The sequence below is a fragment of the Symsagittifera roscoffensis genome, chromosome 7, assembly GCF_963678635.1.
Source record: "Symsagittifera roscoffensis chromosome 7, txSymRosc1.1, whole genome shotgun sequence".
Classification (NCBI taxonomy): domain Eukaryota; kingdom Metazoa; phylum Xenacoelomorpha; order Acoela; family Convolutidae; genus Symsagittifera; species Symsagittifera roscoffensis.
The window spans coordinates 1,972,201-1,994,266 of record NC_087068.1 but is presented as its reverse complement, the minus strand read 5'-3'; the positions used below and the strand labels follow the sequence as shown (position 1 = coordinate 1,994,266).

At 35.8% G+C, this 22,066-nt stretch overlaps 1 protein-coding gene across 1 annotated transcript; it reads right to left on the bottom strand.

Annotated features, from left to right (window-relative positions):
* Positions 1-1,740: 1,740 nt before the first annotated feature.
* On the bottom strand, positions 1,741-21,297 carry LOC134851346 (uncharacterized). Its single transcript, XM_063867386.1, has 8 exons — positions 20,519-21,297; positions 13,432-15,210; positions 12,893-13,246; positions 8,334-8,711; positions 7,236-7,543; positions 5,803-6,744; positions 2,845-4,585; positions 1,741-2,360 (listed from the first exon to the last, which is right to left on the bottom strand). Exons 2-8 carry the CDS (start codon positions 14,975-14,977, stop codon positions 1,741-1,743), a joined length of 5,889 nt encoding a protein of 1,962 aa, XP_063723456.1. The 5' UTR covers positions 14,978-15,210; positions 20,519-21,297.
* Positions 21,298-22,066: the final 769 nt, after the last annotated feature.

Below are 22,066 nucleotides of genomic sequence, written 5' to 3'. Positions count from 1 at the left end.
TGCCACATTCTAAGACTAAATTAACACCCTTTGAAGCATATCATGGAAGAGAAGCAAATACGGCGTTTCGAAACCTAACAAAGACACCATCATTGAAAAATCTAAATTGGAATAAGGTTGTTAATCAGAAGCTATCTTGTTTAGACAAGGCAAGCAATCTCCCTGAGGTGGAGCTGACCCTGGATTGGGAAAAGAGAAGCGACCTAGTATACGCACCTGAGCAACGAAAAACCCCAAGGATTTTGGATGATAATGAGATAACTGACAGGGATCCCAAGGCCACTGAGATGGCTGATAAAGTTTCAAAACAATCAGGAGGAAAAAAACGGCCCAAGGCTAGCTCAACAACAGTCTACCAGAAAACGGGGAAAACAGACCCCAAGGATCCAAGGAGGTATAAACGTTTACCATTGAAAATCGATAAGTTAACTGACCATACTGTGAAAATGGAAAAAGGGGCGTTATTAAGACGAAGTGGTGTTTCTTTTAGAACAGCGGCTGAGGAAAGCCAAATCAAGGATTTCTACGAAGCGTGCACCCCGGGTCCGAGCAAGTACCGGAAATACACCCCGAGTCTACGTGATATCGGAAAGAGCACCCCGGGTCCAAGTGAATCCGCAATAAGCATCCCGGGTCCAAGTGTACCGACGAAACTCAAACGGAAAGCGGAAAAGGATAGACTTGCAATGGGACAGGCGAAAAAGGCGGCAAACCCGAGGATTGTAGAATATAGCGAGGACGAGAGTGAAGAGAATGACATGAGCGATTGGACAGTCGAGGAGGACGATGCGGACAAAACGGCGGCGAGTAAAAACGTAATCGAACCGTCGGATACAGTTGAACCGTCGGATACATTGGCCACGCGAACGCCAAAGACGGTCGAAGGAAGTCGGAAGAAAAACGCAGAGGGGACAAGAAAATCAACGCGACAGCGACGTGGTGTTGATAAGATGGGGGGTGTTATGATTCATCGTATCCAAAACAAGTAACATAACGCAGACCGAAAAGAAAAGAAAACCTAAACGAGAGGTTTGGCAGGTGGGCCTAAAAACTCTAGTTAAACTGTTTGCCGAAAAACTCAAAGAAAACTGACATTGATCTGTAACATGAATTGGCAAGGATAACATTACAAGTTGATAAATTTTATACAAGTTAAAATTTATTTGTGGTTGCCCGAATGAGATAGGGACCAGTTTTAAGTTTATGTAAATGCCATCAATTGTTTTCTTTCTGTCTAGAGACCTGCTCCTTTGACCTTGTGATTTCTAACGTCTGTTCCGATCTGAAATACAACAGCGCAGTAAGATTTCGATTTAATGCTTTACAGTTGGACTAAAAAATACAACTTATTTATTATCTTTTCATATTACAAACATTCGACTTTAATAAATGTTAACCAGTCTTGTCGACATCGGAACTTTTTAGTACTGAACATGCATTTTTCATTGGCTCAACTTTTACGTTAGGACCTTGAAAAAAGATTAAGTACATTATCTTGCACTTTGCATAAAATGACTAGACTGGGCTAAAACACACCTCATCAATACTTCGACATTAAAACAAGAGTACAGAACAAGTTATATTATAAAATTTCTAGTATTTGATGAGCATCACCATATTTTAGCACCAATCAACTTTCAGCAATAAATTTCATTTACCAAATTTAAACCATACTATACAATACTTTGCGTTCGAATAAAGGAGTTGAACTAATTAACAGACTTAGAGAGGAACTTAGTTTCACACTTCTCCGAATCCCGAACTATTGCTATCGTCTGTTTTTGACCCATTAATGTGCAAATACTGTTTCTTTAATTTAGCCACTTGGTAGCAAACCTTCAACGCCAAGTCTTTCTTAACCTCGCACAATTCGACCAAGTTCGAGAAATTGAGTAAGAGAAAACTTTGCCCGTCAATATTTTCTCGTCTGATGAAGGGCAAAAAGTCAGCACATTCTGTCGTGTTTAAATGCAAACACAATTCTTCAGTTGACCATTTGAGAGGATCCGTTTTCTGCAGCGGATTGGCTGCCCTGGTGCATCTCTTGGCCGCCGCCGCCGCCGACTTTTGCTGCATAGTTTGGGGTCGCTTTCTCGGTGACGGTTTCCCTTTCCTTAAAGCCAGTTCACTTGACATTTTTTCTCCTTCACTGGAGATTTGACGCTGAGTTTTTCTTATTTTGCCGTTTTGCTTCTGCGGCGAAACTGGCGCAGGTCGTGTTCGTTTTTTATTTCTCTGAATTGCCCTCCTCGCTTCTTTAACTGCAGGAACCTTATTAGAGCTAGTTGCAGCTGCTTCTTTCTCTCTTGAGTTGCTGCTACTGTTGTGACTTTGGATCGAACAAGTTTTCTCCGAGGAACCTAGGATTATGCTCAAGGATTATTCCATCTAGTCAATTTACAAAAGAACCCAGAGCAACATATGGTCATATTAACAAAATAATGAAGGATCTCTTAAACTACCCCCACCCCCCAGTAGCAAAAGTGGGAACTTGTTACTTGTAACAAAAGTTGCAAATGCTTAACCGTTGAATTAGTTCTTTAGAGTGGTGGACATTCTTAACTAGGCACCACAGGACTTCAGAGGAGACGCTAACGATAATCAAAATAAACTTAAATCTAAGAGGTATCTATTAGAATCAATTATACTTCTTAAATCCAAAAATATAAGATCTATCTGCAGTGTTTGCGACAGCGCTTATTTACATTTCAAATTTTTTTTTTTTCAACTTTCCCATCTTTAACAACGAATCATATACATATCATGTCTAGGAGCTTTCAAAAATCTCACTAAGTTCATTGCGGCAAAATGCGAAAAAAAAGTTCAAATGAAAACTTAACTCACTTTCGTCAACAGGTGAAATAGGTCTAAATTCTGTTTCCAATCCCGATGACAATTTCGCCAAGGATTCGCCACTTTTAGATATAGTCGAAGTCGAAGCAATTTCATGTACTGCAAAATCCTCCATGTCAATTTCACTTTTGGCAATCATATTCACAGTTGAAAACACGCTTTTGTGTCGCTTGCTCTTTTCGCGTTCCGGTGGGTTCGTTGTGCCAATTGCAGTCACTGACGCGCCTTTTTTTAACTTGACGAAGCCCCGTTTGGGTTCGACAGTGATAAACTTTCCGAAGTCAGTCGTGTCAATCGGCGACTCAGAGTGCGGCGTGACAGGCCGTGAACCGGACACACTACTGTCAGATTGAGACTTCTCTTCAATTTTATTAATGGGAATATTTTTACTATTAACTGGTTTATTGACACCTCGTTTTGGCGAATTTGAAACCAGTTTTGAATTAACGTTGTTGTTGTTACTTGTATTATTTGTTCGCTTTTGACTCGAAAAAAGCATCTTTTTCTTTCTTTTTCTCTTATTTTGGTGCACTTTAACTCTTGATTTGTTCAGATAAGCATTAGTCAGACAGTCCGATTCCTTATAGTCCGTTAGCTCCTGGGCCGTCAACGTGTGGTAGTTCGCCAGACATTCCGAGTCATCGCAAACTCTTTTTGGGCAAAACTGAATGGTGAACAAATTTTCACAGCACCCAAATTTTCTCAGCACCGTTTGAAGGAAATGTTCCATATCGGAAAACAGCTCGGGAATCTTGACAAAAGCATGAAGATTTTTTGTTTTGAACTTTGCTTTTATGTACGCCTGGCTAGTCATTACACTGTCGTAATGCGAACAAATTCCGATTATTTCTCGCAAAACTTGAAATGGTTTAACCGAACACATTATCAGCGAGTTCAAAAGTGTTCGTAGAACGTAAATAGTTAAACCTGGCCCGTACTTTTGACTCAAACATGATAACCGATATCGACTAAAAATTGGATCCTTGCAGCATTTGAAGTTCACATATACAACCGGACACCAGAACTTATTTGTATAATTAGAGTGATGAAGTTTCATTTGCTGCTCTGAAGGTTCTTCTGAAAAACATTTGCGGTCTTCTGTGACAATTCTTTTCAAAATTTTGAGGTCGGAAAACTTAATTCTTGAAATCTTAGAGCTCTTTTCGTCATCGTTTAGAGGACAACCGTTTTGATTCGGCATTAGAAAATGTGCACTGCCGACACTTTTAGACCACATTGCTGGAAAAACTGAAAACCCTTCCGCATCTAAGAAAACCCTCGCAGGCTTTTCCTTTTCTTCATCAATAAACCATCCGTCAATTTCAACTTGTAAAACCCTCCCAGCTACTTTAACTATAGTACCCGGACTCAAGTACCTCGGGCAATACGGGTTAATAAATTCGATCTTGTGGCCGACTTTGAATGTCGTTTTTTCGGGTAACATATGATTATTATTTTGTGTTGATGCGTCCGATTTGACCGATCTTAGCATATTTTTCGGGAAGCAGCGCTTTCCCTTTTGCATGAGGTAGTCGTGCCAAACGAACTTGGACTGAGAATCCTCATTTGGGTTTTTGTTGATTTTTGTTGGATTGTAATTTAAAGGCCAGGTAAGGTCAACTCCATTTTGTTCACTCCAAAGAGCAGGTCTGAGATTGAAAGAGTCTAGAGAGAAGGATTCACTTAGCTCACTTTCATCTACTGATGCACTGCTGCAGTTGTCCAAGGTGACCTAAACAGATTTTCATTGTTGGATAAATTGAGGGCAATCTTTTACCTTCAAACACTGCCAGCAAACAGTTCAAAGTGAAACTTTCGAAATTGTAAAAAAAAATGCAATTTCAAAAATCTTTTATCATAAACACTTTTTTCATAGAATTAACCCAAATTGAGACAAGGATGGCCGGTTACTGTGCAAATAGATAGCATAGAATGCTCCGACCATAGTCTAAAAAAGCAAAAAACAATTTTTTTTTAATTAGTAAGGTTTTTTCTGCGTGGTGTGATAAAAAATCTGAACGAAAAACTAAAACTGAGACAAATCCAAAAGTCACAGTAAAATAAGCAAATTGAGCAACAGTTGTTGAAAAAAATGACCCCAAAAAATATTTTTTCAAATTTTTTGGCAGAACTTTTTTGAATTTTTGATTCCCAAAATGACGGCAAAATAATTTAACCTGCGTAAAACTAAGTTTTTACGCCTGAAATTAAGCATAAATAAGATACTGTAAGCCTGCTCGCTCGCTTAACTCGCTCGAAATTAGACAAAAAATCGACACTGGGAAAAATAAGACTCGCTTTTTGAAAAATTCTCAATTTTCGAATTTCAAAGAAAAAATGGATGGCCTTTAAGCTATCTGAATTTCTAGAAAAAATTATAATTGACACTTGTTTTGATAAACTAACCCAATTTGAGAAAACTAAATAAATCGGTAAATTTTCATTCCATTGAGAAATCTGAAAATTAAAATCAACTTTCGAAACTACAAGTCAGTCGATCACGCTTTTTGTAAAATTTTCTTTTGCTATTCGATAGTTTTCCTGCCTTTTAACAAAGGGAATGAACTGAGCTTCACAAGAAATCAAAAGTGAAACCGGAAAATCAAATTTGAGCCTGAAGAAACTTTCAGGCTTCTCCGGAAACACAAAGTATCACGACTTAAGCAAGAATATTTACTAGGTTCATTGACTCTTAAAAAACAATTACATTAAAACCGATCAGCGTAAATGGCAATACCGACCGACAAGTAGCTAGCCAGCGGGTATTGAAACAATGGTAAAGAGCTCTTATACGAGAAAAGTGCTTAGAGTTTTCAACTTTCAGAAGTATAACGCATTGACAAGTGGAAAAGTTAACCAAAAACAAAATTTTATTGCACCAGTGGCGATGGAAATTGCTCCTCAAAAAAAAGGAATTAGAATATTGCCCTATTAAACTGAAGGACTAACCGTCACTGTATTTTCGTTGTCCACTCTTGTGACAGTTGCAACACAAATCAAGTGTGGGCATTTTGTAAAAATCACTTCCAACTTCGAGTTCTCAAATTCCTGCAAATCGAGCAGTTTTCTCGAGAAACCCTCATGATGGTTTCGTGAAAGATCCATCGATTGAGATTGGTTGAAAAATCGATTCGGCATTCTCACTTTAATCTGCTCATGCTTTAGCCATCCACTTTTGTAAGTCTTCACAACTTGTTCTTGACCAGAAACGAATTCGGATAGTAAGTTAGGGGGCTCCATAATAGTATCGTAGCTTTTCATTGCATATCCAACGGGTCGAAGTTTCTCCGAGGCGAAAAACAACAGAAAGTCGTGCTTTTTCACACTGTCGGGAACACCTTCAAATCTTAGCAACAACAACCCACTATGATTGGTCACGACTTTGACGAGCCATACTTTTTTCGGTTCGTATTCAAACTCGAATCTTGCTTCGTTTGGAATCCTAAACTCAATCGGCCAAAATAATCGATCTTCTATTGCCTGTTCTGAAACGGAAACTCTACCGACGAGGAAATTCCTTAAAAATAGTTTAACTTTCCTTGTCAACATTTCAGGATTGAACTCTACTTCAAAAGTATTTGGAGATATTTTGTGATCTTCTAAAGTGTCTTTTTCGGCTTTGAGCTGCAATGAAGATATCGGTTTGAATATTCCGTTTTTGCCAGCATGTTTATCATCTGCTTCGTGGATCAAATGCAACATTTGAAATGGGAAGTTCTTGGGGGGTTCCAACTTCCTATTATTCTTCTGACACCACCCGATGGAGTGAATGTCTGTTGTTTGTATGTCTATCCATGCATCGTCCAGGGGGTCAGACAGTCCTGCGTATCTGACGAGGATGTTGTTCCGGTTGGAGTAGACCACAGATGCCACCCACCAGGAATCCATACTCTGAAAAGAAAACTTCCTTGAAGCCACAAATGAAAGATGGATGCCAGTTTGGCTCTTCTGCTTCCAGCCTGCAATTTTTACCAAATAAAAATAACATTACCATACCATCGGCCGAATGTTTTGTATTTTGGCGAGCATGTTGATTAACCAATTCTAAACTTAATTGGTATTGATATAAAATAAATGTTTCACGCACAAAGCTTCCATTTGTTGGTGGGGGAGGGTTAAAATACACTGCCGATTTTTACCAAACGGGAGCTCTTTAACGGTCCCGCCCTTCACATGGTCCAAAACACAGTTTATGGTTTAATTGGTGGTTTCAAAAGAGTACAAAAAATTCTAATTTGGAATTGTGTAATGCTTTCTTAATTGTCAAGTTCACAAAAACTGAAAAAAGTTTTAGAGCTTCAGAAAGTTCAAACTTACAACGAGGAGAAACAAAAATGCACCCTCCCTCTTTGCGAAATAAGCATTTAATTGTGCAAACTCACCTCTCCGCTCGGGACTTCTATCACGACGCCTTCAGGAAGCTCCTCCGAGTGAATCGTCCTCACAGTCGCGAAGCAGGACATCGGCGCCATCTCATTGGCCGATACACATTCACTCGAATATCTCGACCAATCAAAATCCACCGGTAGTTTCAGGCGTTCTATTTGACTTTCAACGTCCAATTTAAGCAACAACTCGTCGCAAGACTTGAAGGCACAAGTCATTTTAGTGACTTCTGATTTGGGAGAACAATTGTTGTCGCTGTTTATGCTTGGGAAATGGAGAGCGCGTATTTCTCCATCGGAAGTTTCTAGAAAATGAAATTCAGAAATAAAATTCATTTCAATCTCAAAAATCCCACGTGAAATTTAAGTTTCTCGTGAAAAAAACTAAAATCGCAAGCCAATCGTGTTGCCATAATGAAGAAAATGAAATGTCGAAACGCACTTTTTTCGGGCAAATTGATGTAAAATGGTGGCCGATCAAATGACGGCAAATAAGCATCAGACTTATAAATACATACCAAGTTTGAGCTCAAACGTCTAACAATACAAGACTGCGATAGTATAACAACTCATCTACTAAATTCAGAATTTGTGACTTATATACTTTACTAGAGCAATGATTCAGATAGAAATTTTAATCAAAGAAACAAATCTTCGATAAAGTATTTTCAATTCCACATTATTATCAAGCGAATAGCTCCCGAAAACAAAATGTATGTTGTGTTTGATCCAGTTCCGCAGACACGGAGTTGACTGTTCCGACTTTTTAGATTTAATGAAAAAACAAACTGAGAGAAAAAGGTAGCGTTACAACAAAGATAACATCGCGAACTAATTGATGATAAACGTAATCGAAATCATTTCCCACTTAATGCGTCGTTTCGGGCGCCACTACTAGAGGTCGCAGTTTTAAACCACTTTACCGAGACTAATCTTCACTTAAAAAGGTGTCCTTTTTGATCTCTTATTTGGGCATAAACGTAGTGGTATGAAAATAAGCGAGTTTAAAAAAAGAAATGACAAAATAGACAAACGCTGACATGTCTTAGAATGAACAATAGGAGCTTAAAATATCTGCCATTTGTCTGAACTGACCTTTAACCGACGCAGGCAGAGCTCGTTTCCCCTGCGAACTACTCGAAGTCGCATTTCTAACCGCATCCAGAATTTCCTTCTGATTAAACTCTTTCCAACAACCACTTGAACTATCTCTTGGCAATGACCCTCGTTTCAAACTATCGGCCAATTTCGTAACCCCCGCCGGAGATAATTGCGATTTCTGGACTTTTGGGTTCTGGGCAGCTGGATTCACTATTGTTTTGCATGTGGGTCGTATCAATGGAGGCGGAGGAGGGGGCGGGGCGACTGGCGTTCTCGCGGTGAAGTTTGACCCATTTGTCGGGGTTCCCGGGGTTAAATGAGTTGAGACGGTTGAATGGTACTCACTCAGAGCTGATTCAGCGTCGTTGTTACCTACAAAAAAGAATTTATATTTTTCAGTGAGAAGAAACTGATTTAGAAAAAAAGCAAAAATTAAAATGTTTCAGTGATTTCCGCAAACAATCTACGCTAACAATAAATAATTTCATTGAATTTGAATTACGTTTTAAATTGAGTCTTCTGACCTAACATGATACCAAGTCTGTTTACATTCAAGTACTCTTGTTTCCATTTTTTACAAAAAAAATCAGCTCAGCTTGACAAAAAAGCATCTCTTTTTTTTCCACTTATACGTTCCTAAATTAAGGACTTGATTATACAAAACATAGCCAACCTTAAAGTCTAGGGTCGAGTTTCAGCCGGACCTTGTTTTTGTATGCAATTGAGTTTTTTTCGTTACAAATTAAATTGTCGGATTTTCGTTAATGTGCTCAAGTTTTGTCGGCTAAGTTCCCACGTTTCGGTGTTTGTTTGTATTGTCAGCAACTTTCTTTGCAGTTGAAAGTGCAAATTTTTCAGGGAGGGACTTGAAAGATTTAAATGAAATAAATTTTTTTTTCGGTTCAACTGGTGTCTGCTCAAAGATTGCCGGCTTATTGGCCACATCACTGATTTTTCTAAAGCTGTAAGCAACTCTCATTGTAGTTGCAAGTACTGGTTTGTTCATTGTAGTGTCAATGGGGACCTAAAACTTAATATTTTTATAAAATCATTTTTTTTTTCGGCTCAACTTACGTCTGCTCAAGATTGTCGATTTTTTCCTCATCGTAAGTTTTGTTCCGTTGCTAAATTATTATTCAATTGTCTGACATGTTTGCCTAGATTGAAATTTTATAGAGACATACGAAAACTTAAATGTTGGTTTCTTTTTAATTATTTTTGAAATTTCTCATTTTTCAACGACTTATGTTTTTTATGTTTGTTGCATCGCAACTTCAAACTTCAACTTTCAAAGAAACGAATATATGGCCTTGTGGCTCTTCGAATTTCATTTTCTAACTTTCAAAATTCGATTTATCTTTTTTCGATAAATTTAGAGCAATTTGAGAAAACTTGATCAGCAAGAAAATTTTTTATTCGCTGGGAAATCGGAAAAACAGAACCTACTATAAACAATAGAACTCGATCACGTTTTTTGTGATCTTTTCAGTTTTGCTGTTTAAAAGTTGAATTTGCACTCTTTTGAACAAGGGAAAATAATTGAATTTAAAAAGAAATCAAACGTCAAACCACGCAAAACCAAAACTAAGCCAGACTTTTCTTGAAAAAAAAACATCACAACCTATATAAAAGTCTTCACTACGTTCATCGACTCTTAACCTTTGAGATCGGGAAAAAATTGACCATCGTTGAAACAAAAATTCTGAATCATTGAGTTCTAAACATAAAGCCACGACTAAAACAGCGGCCATGGTTATCTAGGTTATTGTTATATTGTTCAATTTTTCGAAGTGACGAAATATTTCTTTTTTTGTGTGTGTTTTCTTCGGATTATTATCTAGCAGTTATAGCATAACTTTTCTATGCCATCTGAGAAGTATCGACTTAACTGAAAATTGAAAGTTAGCTAAATTGAGATAAAAAAAATTGTGATATAATTGTGCTATTACTACGTAAACAACTTTTTAATATGGCTCAAAAAACATTCCAAATTGATTGAGGTAAATTTGGTCTTATTGAAGCGTTTATAGACGCTAAGTACATCACTTTGTTATTAACACAACCTGTGTGCAACGATATATAAACTACTGAAAAATTTCCTAACTTTTTTGAATCAAAAATTATTTCACAGACACTTAAATGCAGTCACAAAATTCAGTCTTTCGCTTGTGTAGACAAACAATGTGAAACAAAAGATTCTCGCCAGGCTCTACGAATACCCTATTAGTATTCAAGTCGGAATGAATTTTCTGATTGCTCATTTTTCATTACTTTTTAGCTTGATTCAATTTAATTTGTGATGACAAACTTTGAATCCCCATAACGTTACTGGAAAACTTTACCTTTCTGAAATCTAGGAAATTAGATCTTTTATATGTATAATATAGTCAACAAACAGTTTGAAAAGAGTCAACGAACACAAGTAAACCGCAATACTGACTTCTTTTTTTTGAAAAATTTCAGCTTTCGAATTTCAAAGACAAAAATAGAAGGCCTTAAGCTTTTTGAAGTTCATCGACTCTTAAAAAGTATTATTTCGATCTATTAAGATGGCTGAAGAAAAATATCAAACTGCGCATAAACACCTCTCTCATTTCCTCAAAATTTAAACTAAACTAATTAAAATTTTTTGGTCAGCTAAAAAAAATAGCCCACAAAGTTTCAATGAACTCAAGAAAATCGAAAAAACATCCTTGCATTTTTGATCAGTTTCGGAATTACGGGAAAAAAATCACAATGAAACTCTTTGAATCTTTTATGATAAACCCTTGTTCATCAAACTAAACTAATTGGGGAAAACGTGATTATTATCATGTTTTCGAGCTCCACTTTATTTTTGTAATTGATGAGCGTAATTATGAAACGAATTTGAAAGGAACTTAACAAAAAAATCAGAAGTCAAAGCGCGAGAAATCAAACTCAAACTTGAGCGTGAAAAACTTCCAAGACTTCTTCGTAAAAAAACTAATACGACCTATGTAAGTGTCTTCACTCGTTCACTGACATTTAAATAATTCAATTAGAATTGATTGAAATAACAGATGCTATGCTGTAACTAGCAAAATCCAAACTAAAGCCAGTATCATTGGTTTAATACCAAATGAACTATACAATCCATATTAGTGTCTAATTGTATCAAATAGAATTGATTTTAACGAGCAAGTCACTTTTACTAAAATTGTGGAAAGCGAAAATAAACATTTAGAGACGACATAATTTATCTGCATCTAAATAAAATATTCTTTTTGAACTCTAATAGATGATTTTTCTGCCCATACGTTTTGGTTTTTACGGACTATATTCTATCTACACGGGGCGTGTGCAAATGCTTGTTCCGCTTCGCTTTGCTTAGACTCGGGACGAATATTATAATGCGCGTAGTGTGTTATCCTTTTATAGTGGCAGTATATTGAAGTTGTGACACCAGCGCAGAATGAAACAAATCTTAAAAAAACAGGCAGAAAAGAATGAATCGAACCTAGATACGGCAAAAAATTAAAGACGGAAAGTAATTGTTTATATCTAGCGGCAGGTTTTTCCGTTTTGCTTAGAGATCATCTAAAACAGAGATCATCATGTTACAGAAAAATGATAACTTGAGACGTAAAATTAGGTAGACAATTTTTCATAATTATTTTGCAATAATATCTTTTTGCAGTTTATATTTTTGTTGAGCGTGGCAACGGTTCCTAGAAACTATTTTAACCCTACCTTTGCTAATATCCGAATTTCATTATCATAAGCCGAAAAAATCTCCTAACTTTTAATTCTCTAGAATCATTCCCACGGCTTTTCTTTAATTTTTCGAAGTTGATTAGTTAATGGCTCTCTATTTACTCCTACAAAAAATCAATGAAGTTTCAGACTTACTTTCGTAGAAGTCAATTTAATTAATTCGCTTGATAATAAACGCGGGGCTAAAGTCACAGTGCTAAATAAAGCGGGGGCCCAAATATTAATGAATATTTCCGCAATCATCAGATCGGTTCGGTCACTAATGATTATCTAGTTTAATTGGAGGGTTTTAAAAACATAATTTCATGTCAGCTTATGACGAAAAGCAGGAAATCAAAACAATTTTTTATAATTACTGTTAATAACGCCAAAAAATTTTCAGTTCAAAACATCAGCCAATATAAATAATCAAGGGTTAAATCTTAAAAATGTAGAAATTTTTTCTACAAATTTAATTAAAACTCAAAATTTCATTTTAAAAAATATTCGATCGCATATTATTCTTTCTATATGGACATTCATTTAGTAAGTTTCAACATCTTGTAACTATTCCTCTTAAATTTTCACACGTTGAATTTTCAGGAAGGATTCATATGTTGGAATTGAGATAGTCATTAAAAGACAGTTATTAAGATAGTTATAGGATAGTTATTTTAAGAACAAAAAAAATTCTTTCCTATCCATATCCATAACCGAAAATTATTCTATCATCCAATCAGAATGCATTACTCAAAAATTCGACTGGAATAAGAGTTAAAATAGTCCATTTGGAGTTCAGATAACATTGATAATGATGCCTTCGTGAAAACATAGCTTACCATCATATGTATTGTCTCCTTGCTTAGTTTGTATCACGTTAACTTTTGGGGCGGGACTCCTCTGCTGAGGGTTCAGGAATCGAGGAGTCGAAATCGAAGTTGTGCTATATACCATTGAACTTGGAATCAATACTGGTGGTGACTGGATCATTTGGTTCCCAGAAGTATGGGAGCTACTCGAAGCCGTCTGGTAAACAGAACTGGACAAGGAAGCTGCAAACTTCTGTTGCTGAGGATTGAGTTGATTGCCGAATACTGGTTTGGGTTTCGGGGCCAGGGGTCTTACGCCACTTACCACAACTGGATTGAAGAACCGATTTTGAGAAGAACCAGGTCCAGTGATTGATTCGTTGCCTTAACATTGCATGATGTTCTCAACAACAAGAATATATATTTTACAATTATGATACCTTAAAAAAAACTAACTTCTGCGACACAGTTTGTTAGTATTTATATCAACATTTTTTTTTAAATTTCGAGCTCCATATCATTTTCGGCTCAGTACAATAGCGAAAAAGTACTGAATAAAAGGAACTAACCTTTAGCAGTTATATGATTCGGACTGACATTAACGGTTGGTGCCGGAATTCTTTGATTTTGATGAGGAGAAAATCTGTTGTTTTGAACACCTGGTCTTGCTAGTTGGGGTGCCATTGATTGCACGACAGGTGTTGCAACCACTTGGAAGCCTCCTTGCAAACTCTTACTAGATTGTGCCTGATTTACAAAATTGACTTGATTCGCGGGTCTAACTAACCCGCTTGGAGAAGATTTAGGAACAAAAGTGAAATTTCCATCTTGGATACTCTTTGCTTGACTGGTAATGGCAGCAATTTGTTGATTTGATATCATCGGCTGAAAAGACGCGGTTCTCATAAGTTGCACTTGTTGGGGCCTGCTCATATTCTGCCCAGAAGAAAAGACAGGTCTGGGTTGGTTGAAAGGGGCTCTAAACTGGATTTGAGTTTGAGGCGAGGAGGTGACATGAGCAGGAATCGATCTGCCGACCATCTGGGATGTCTGGGGCATTCGAACGTGATGGCTTCTGGGCACTATTTGGGCGAAGTTGGAAAATGTTTTCATTTGGGGTCGGGTTTGAGACGATCCAGCGGGTTGCTGCACGTGAACGAGCGAAAACTCTGGCGAATTCTTGAAAGCAACTCGAGTTTGCTTCACCGGTTCTTGTTTTCTAATCGGGGTCATGAAGGGATTGTTATGTCGCGGCATCGCCTCTTCAGGAATTGCGGAACTCTGAGTCAATGAAGAGCTGGTTCCTTGCATGAATCCACATTGCTGATTTGCTCCTACTCCAATTGAGTGATTGTTTTGTTTGGACACCATAGCATTGCCGTTTGAAACGTGCGGATTCGTGACAAAACGCGAGGGAGCTCTCGGAGTCGGGACCAATAGACGGTGCCCAGGAGCTGTATTAAGGGTTCCAGGAGCAGTAGGTCGAAGGAGGTTAGGAGGTTGGCTAGTTCGAGCAATTGAGGGTCTCGGAAATAATGGAGTAACTCCAGCTATGCTGTAGGGGTTGAAGTTCGCAGTTGATCGCTGAGGATTTTGTCCAATAATTCCTGGATTGATTCTGGGCATCAACTGATTGGGATGCTGATTTTGACCTGCTTGCTGGACTAACATTTGGTTAAATTGCTGCTGGGATTGTTGGGATCCGATATTCATGCCTTGTGGAAACTTTCCTTGTTGCGCCGTTGGTATTTTCAATTGCAACTGAACATTTAGGTTTTTGTTCACATTCGGGACGGGCTGACTAATACAAGTAATCAAAGGTGGGGGCGGGATTTGTCTCCTTACTTTGGGCTGAGGAGCTGGCGGTATGTAAGGTTCAATTTGAGGTCCCTTTCTTTTTAAAGCAGTCGCCGATACTAATGGTATGTTTCGCTTGTTTTCTATCGATTGCTGATCGTTACAGCGATTAACTGAAAAATCTTGAGGCTCATTCGCTACAGTTGAAATTTTAGTTTCGTCTTTTGAAAAATTCGAAGCTTCTGCAAAATCGACATGTTCCGACGTTTCGTCTCTCGGAAACGAAAGATCCAAAATAGACGAGGGGTTGTCACTCATTGTATTTTCGTATTGTAAACAAAAGCTTTCGCTAAGTAAACATGAGCAGAGCTAACTAAATTAACTTTTAGATTTGCGATCTTTAGTTGATTAATTGCCGAGCATTGCTAAGCAATACGGTGAATTTTGAAGTAATCAGTCAATTTGAAAGTATAATTGTATTGCGGGAATAGAATTTCGTAAGGAAGGCACAAATTGCCGCTCTTTTTTTCCATCCATTATTGATGATGCGCCTGAAACGATTCAAAGGTCAATAAAAAGATCAATTCAAGTGAACAAATACTAACTTCCACTGAACTGATTCTTTTTCAGTATTAATAACATGCATTGTAAAATTCAGTTATATAACCCGATTGGTGGTAGTTATTCTAAATACCAGTTATACCAGTCCCAGTTCATAAATCAGAAATTTGAATGATACGCTCAAAAAATTTTAAGTAATCATAGATTGTAAAGTTAAATAGCAAGATGCTCAAAGAAATCTCGCTCTTAAAAAAATCATAGGTCTCTGATATTTCGATTAAGCAGCAATTTGATAAGGAAATAGAATAAACAGGATCAAACATTTCTTAATGCTTCTTAATTTGGCGCGGGCCCGATTGAAACTAAACGATCTCATATCAAAACAAGGATAGCCGTTGGCTGAACAAGTAGCACAGAACGTTCCGACCATATTCATAAAAAATCACAAAAATGTTTTAGTGCTAGGTGCGATTTGGCAACTATACAAACGCGTAGAAACTTAGTGAATTAGACATAATCGACAACAATTGTCTTAAGAAAAGAATAACAAAAAAACTGAAATTTGAAAAAAGATTTATATTTTCCAGCTTTTTTTTCACAATTTGAATTTTTTTGGAAAAAATTTATTGCCTAGAAAGCACAAACTTATATACCCGAAACTAGTTTTCTTTATAGCGAAATTGAGTTTCTTCATGCTAAAAGTCTACTAAATGAAACTTTAAAAAAAATTTAAATGTTCGAATCACGACTGAAAAGGCTTAAATTTTGTATATCACTTGTACCTGATTTTACGTGGAAAAAAGAAAAAACTAAAACACCTAAATACAAAGTTTCTCCGTCGGAGCAAAAAAAAAAGCCAGAAAAGCAAAACGAGGTTTTTGAAACAAGAACAATTGGTTGCTGTGCAATTAACATAGATTGAAATCAATGTATTATACAGAATATTTAAAACAGTAATATCAGTTTATACAAAATACGTACAGAGAAGTTCCGACCAGTAATCTTCACAACGAACAAATGCTTACAAAATGAACAAAAAACTTCAAAACGGAAGTCCTTCGAATTTTTTGAACTAATTGGCAGGTGCACTAAGAGAAGCTTCCACAACTAATTACAAAACAATTTTTAGACTTAAAATCAAAAAATGTTTAAAACAATTTCTTGAATTTAAAACCAAAATAATAAACTCATCAATTAAGTGAACAGTTCTTCTTTGCACTAAAATTATCTATCAGCCAAAATTTCTAAAATGTATCGATATAGCATAACTGAAAAGTCTTTATTATGATATATTACTAGACCCATCTGACATTTATTTGTGGAACAAGTTTCTGCGTATAAAAAACACCTAAAATCTGCAGGGAAAAACACCCGAAGCCATAGAAGTCACCCGTTCACAATTCGTGGTCGGAAAGATAGAATTAGCTGTTTGGTAAGCAAGTATCATATTCTTACAATGTTCCAACTACAATTAAAAAAGCGCAAATTTCTACAAAAAAATGAGGGCGAAAAAATTGACTCGTGGATTATGCTCTAAAAAGTTTTGATGAAGCATTTGTAAGCTTTCACGCTATTGGAGAACTCGGTAAGAAAAATTTGCCTTGGCTTTGAAAATCGATTTATTTTAAAATTTTGGCCAGTATTTTACTAACCCAGGACAAACATTCTAACTATCCACTATAAAAAATCAGCAATGTGTTTCAAAATTCCACTTTTCGACAGAAACAGTAAATCTCAATGTCGTAATAAATTTACTTAAATATATTTCATCGTTTAAACAACTGTTTTAAAATGTTTCACATCTCATGAACATCTCTTTTCTCTTTTTTTTTTAACTCCGTTTATTCGAAAAAAAAACTCACGCCAATTGACAACGTAGTAGATGGCGAAAAATGGCAATTTTGAACCCGCAATGAACTTGTTAGTTCTCGAAATGAAAACTTTCTTGAAAATTTCAGAGGAGGAAGCTCTGATCAATTGCCCTTAATCCATATAAAAGTTTTGTTCATATTCAAGCGTTTTGCGAAGTAACTATGCAAATAAATGTCTTTAATTTGCATTTAGTTTTTCCCGCAAACGTAACTAAAACAGGTGAAAGAATGAACTAAACAAATTCTGAAACGAAAAGCCAATCACGTTTTTCCAATCGATTTGCACATTTGTAATTACAAAAAGTATTTGGATAACAGACATTTCAGGTATTCACATTTTGAATTTGAGTTGAAAATTGTCCACTATTGTATCAGAGCTAAAAATCAGTTTGAAGACCATACCACTTTTTCACGAGTCTGAAAAATCCAATTTTCGCCAAATAAGTAAGCTTTTTCTAAGTTATGAATTTTTGAGAACATCCGAGCTTAGTAAAAATTTCACCTTAAATAAATCAAACTTTTTTGAAAGAACAAAGTTTTTTACCTTGATGATTCGAGAAAAACTAATTACGCTGGAAAAATTACTGCTTATGGTAAATACTGGCATTTACATTTGGTAAGTTATTGAAAATTTGCTCCCGTTCGATATGAAATATTTGTTTATCTTTAAATAAATGTTGGCTAAATTGATCTTTGAAAACAGGTAATTATAAATTAAAATTCCGAAAATTTGCGACTGAGCACTCCTTGTGAAAAAGAGATTGAATGATAGCAAAACACAATCAACCCATCAGAATCGATGTCCGAACATTTAATTACTTGAAAAAAGCTAATAAATTCAAGCTAATAGCAATTTAACTCGATTGCCATCGAACGAAAAATTAAAAACTTGGCAGAGAATGCAATAGAGTTGAACGTGTTGCCAGTTTTGAAGCACCAACTGTTTAAAAAACTCCTGGCGGCTGATGGTGAAAAGCTCCGATGCAGGCAAGGATGGCCTTCGCCCGCATCGCAGCTTTCCACCATTAGGGTCCAGGAGATTTCGTAAACAGTTTGTGCTTCAATTTTGGCAATTTCGTACATGTTCAACTCTATTGCATTCTCAGTCAATTTTTCACTCGGTGACTAGTTAAATAAAAAATGCCTTGAACTTATAAGCTTTATTGAAGGGTTTCAATTTCTCTCGAATGTTTGGATATCGATTCTGATTGGCTGATTGTGTTTTGCTATCATTTCGCAAATTTTCAGAATCAAATTTTCAGTGTTCAGTTGCAAATTTTCAGAATTTTTCAGAAAGCCAGTTTAGTGGTAGTTCATTTTTATTGACCTCTGTTTATGTTTTCATCACTTTTCTGCAATTTCTGTACTTTTCTAAATCAATCAGCAATTAGACTGAGCGAAACTGATCACGCATCATCTAGAATTTCGCCTGAATCTTTCCTCAAAAAATGTTGAAGAATGCTGCGTGAAATCAAACAATATAACGAGTTTTAAGAAAATTTGACAATAATTCAGTAGCAAAACTTACATTGAGTTGAGTTTCCTTTGAATGCTTGAAAAAAATAGCCTCAAACTAACCATGGAAATACAAACTTGATCCAAAGAAAGAATATATATAAATACGGCTTATCCTTCAGTTTTATTAAGTTAATTGAGCGGTTTTTCCAGACCTATGACTTACACAAGGTACTAAAGTAGAAAATCAATGAAATGAATCAGGTAAATTATTTACTTAGTTTCGCTCAAGTTTTTTAAAAAAATAATTAACAGGTAAATTATTACATTCTGTTGGTATCTTTCAGAGCAAGCCAACAGATTTGGCAGTCCCAAAAAACACATTGAAAAAGTTTTTGGCTTTTGTCGCTCATTATGAAAATAAGTTGCGATGTTCGACGTTTCTGGTTGGAGAAAGTGTTCAACTATTAGCTCCTTCAATCATGGGAAGAGACCTCGTTTTTTAACAAATAAATTACCGCACTTATAAAAAAAAATTGTGGATGAATCGTCTTAAACGAAAAAAAACTAGCGCTGATTGAGACTATACGAGAAAAAATTAATTCAACTAAAAATTTTTACTCAAAAAATCACTATGAAACAAACCTTGTGATAATAAAATTTTTCCATTCCTTGTGTGATAATAACACGAATGAGCACATTTTTTGAGTGATTCAATTAAAACAGACAGAAACTTTGAGCCCCTTATATTAAAGGAAAAAATGTCGTACATTTTTGATACGGAATATACCAGTAAGCACTAGAAGTTTCCAATTGGTTTTGTGATAGTTGCAACTTTATATCATATTTTCTTAGGCGGCTTAAAAAATTTTGCAAAAAGTGTTATAGATTTTTCAATTAGAGCTTTAAAAGTGAGTTTTTGTAAATATTTTGGGGAATTTTTGAAATTTTTTCTGAAAATAATTATCTTATGTACATCACAATCTCTAACTTGTGAAAAAAACTAACAGAAAGCTTTCCAACTTATTTTGCTTTTTGAAGAACTTCTATCTTTATTTGTTTTAATTTCTCTAGTTTCGGTCAGTAGCAGATTTAAGTGGGGAGACAGCCCCTCCTCAGAGATTTTACCCCCTGCCGACCCAAATGATCCCCCTTTGTACTATTTTGAGATATCCATTTTCGGCTGACGGAACCTAAAGTTTTTCTGAAGGCGCTTTTGGCGCTAATAAATACTAATTTTGAGGGAAAGTGCGCAAATTTTTAAAATTTTCTAAGCGCCTAAAAATGTTTTTTTTTTCAAAACTTTGCCTGCGGGTCTTTTACTGCTTTGGAAGATCTGGGAAAATCAATTTGCTGGAATTAAACTTTTTTTGGAAAGACCGCTCCCTTCTCGATAAAATCCTTGATCCGCCCCTGGTTGCATTACTTTTTCCATTATGCAAATAGAGAAAAATGAAAAAAATTTCAAGTACACAAAATAAATAGGTTATTTTTTGGTTACTGGTGCCCTGATATTGTGATGTATCCGGTATCTTTTGTGAAACTCACAAAAGATCTTTAAAACACCAAAACAACACCAAAAAAGCTCAAATTTTATAGCTCTAATTGAAATTTCAATTCAATGGTGTAAAAATGCATCTCACAGAAAAAAAAAATGATAAACTTTGCGTACTTTCTGATAATATCCGGATCAAAATTTACACACTTCAGACCTCTGATATTAAGGATACAATATCTGTAAACTTTTGCTGTTTCAATGAGTCAGGCATTAATGTGCTCAATGAATAAAAGTATTTCATAATCACAGGTATTCAAAGGCAAATTATTTGAGTTTTGAAAAATATTTGGTAGCATATTTTTTCTTCCAGTATACTTTATAAGAATCGTCCAAAATTTGTTATTTTAACTCACCAATATTTCGATTGAAGTCTGACAAGTCATTCGCAAATAACCGATTAGAAAATGAACTCACCTCCTTGAACGCTGCAGGGTTCAGTAGAAACAAAACAACGAAATATGGAAGTTAAATTTTCAGTTTGAAGACTACAAATCCATTTTGATACAGTTGATATTATTCAAAAAGCTTTTTAAAGTCACCATCAGACAAGTTTTCAGGCTGGTACTAATTTGTTCACTTGATAAGCTGTCAAAAACTACTCCAATTGGCTGAAAACAATATGACGTAACAAATCGCTGCGGAACAAAAAGTTCAAACTAAACTTCAACTTGACAGCCAAATAAATATTTGTTTCGAAGGTATTTTGGAAAATGAAAATAAAAGAATAGGATAATGATGTTATAGTATATGAGTAGAATAAGTAAACTTGCAAGAGAAATCAAATTAATCACATATACGCTAAATTACAACCGAAATCGAAACCTACCATCAAGAAACGGTAAGAAGTTTCATTGGTTGAAGATTGTCGAAAGAAACCAAACTTACTTTCGTGGTTTTAATTTGCCGAACGGATTGAATTGATAAAATAATTTAAGATCTATCTACAAGAAGTCGATTTTGAAGATAATTTTCGGGTCTGATTTCGACGTTAAACTTTTATAAAAATTGGAGCAATTTAAACAATTTTTAAATCTAAAAGTGTGCGCGGTTTGATTCAATTGTTTTACTCGGTGACCAGCAATCAGAATCGACAAAAAAGAAACTAAAAATTGAACCGGTGTTCATTCAGTCAGCTTAGATTGAGAGATGAAAAGTAAATTGTTTTAAAATCAGAGATGAAGCCGCAAATATTAATAAACATTTATACCAAACATACGAACGAACCTGCTTAACAATATACTGATTGTTATATCTTAGAAACAATCAGTTGATTACTTTTTTGGCAACAAAACAGTGTTTTATTTTTTTTAAAGACAAACAAATTATGGTCTAAAAATATGGCCACTATAAAATATTTAAAATATTATTTATGGATATAATTATAATTGAATTTGATAATTTAGTAGGCGGATGAATTATCAAATGACATCAGATGAAAAAAATACAAATTCAGACCAATGGATTACATAGGGAATGAAAGGAGATATAGGTATTTCAAATATGGTATACTAACTTTTCCAGTAACATTACAAGCTTGTGGTCTTTCTGGGCTGGCTGTATTTTTTGGCGATGCTAGATGAAAAAATTGGGCCCAAAATGATCCTGTCAAGAATAATATAAAACTATAGTTGGGTCTTTCATTCGTTGTTCGACTAGGTGCAAATAAAACGAAACAAGGAAAAAGGGTAGGCAGATACTATTAGTTCAGCAGAATCCCAGTTTCAATAGAGTGGAATCTGAGCTCTTCTTTCTAGCTAGGAGTTGGTTGCTAGGCAGTGGTTGGTGTGCTGTGTTATTTGCTGATTGTCGACCAAATACAGCGAATCGAATACTAGTTCACTTCAGTCGCGGCTCATTGTGAATTTACAAAATTGGGAGCGGACCGGAGCCCATTTCTTTCCTGGCGGCGGCGGCCCGCGACGCGATAGCATAGCAGTAAGGTGAAATGAATATAGTGCTTCG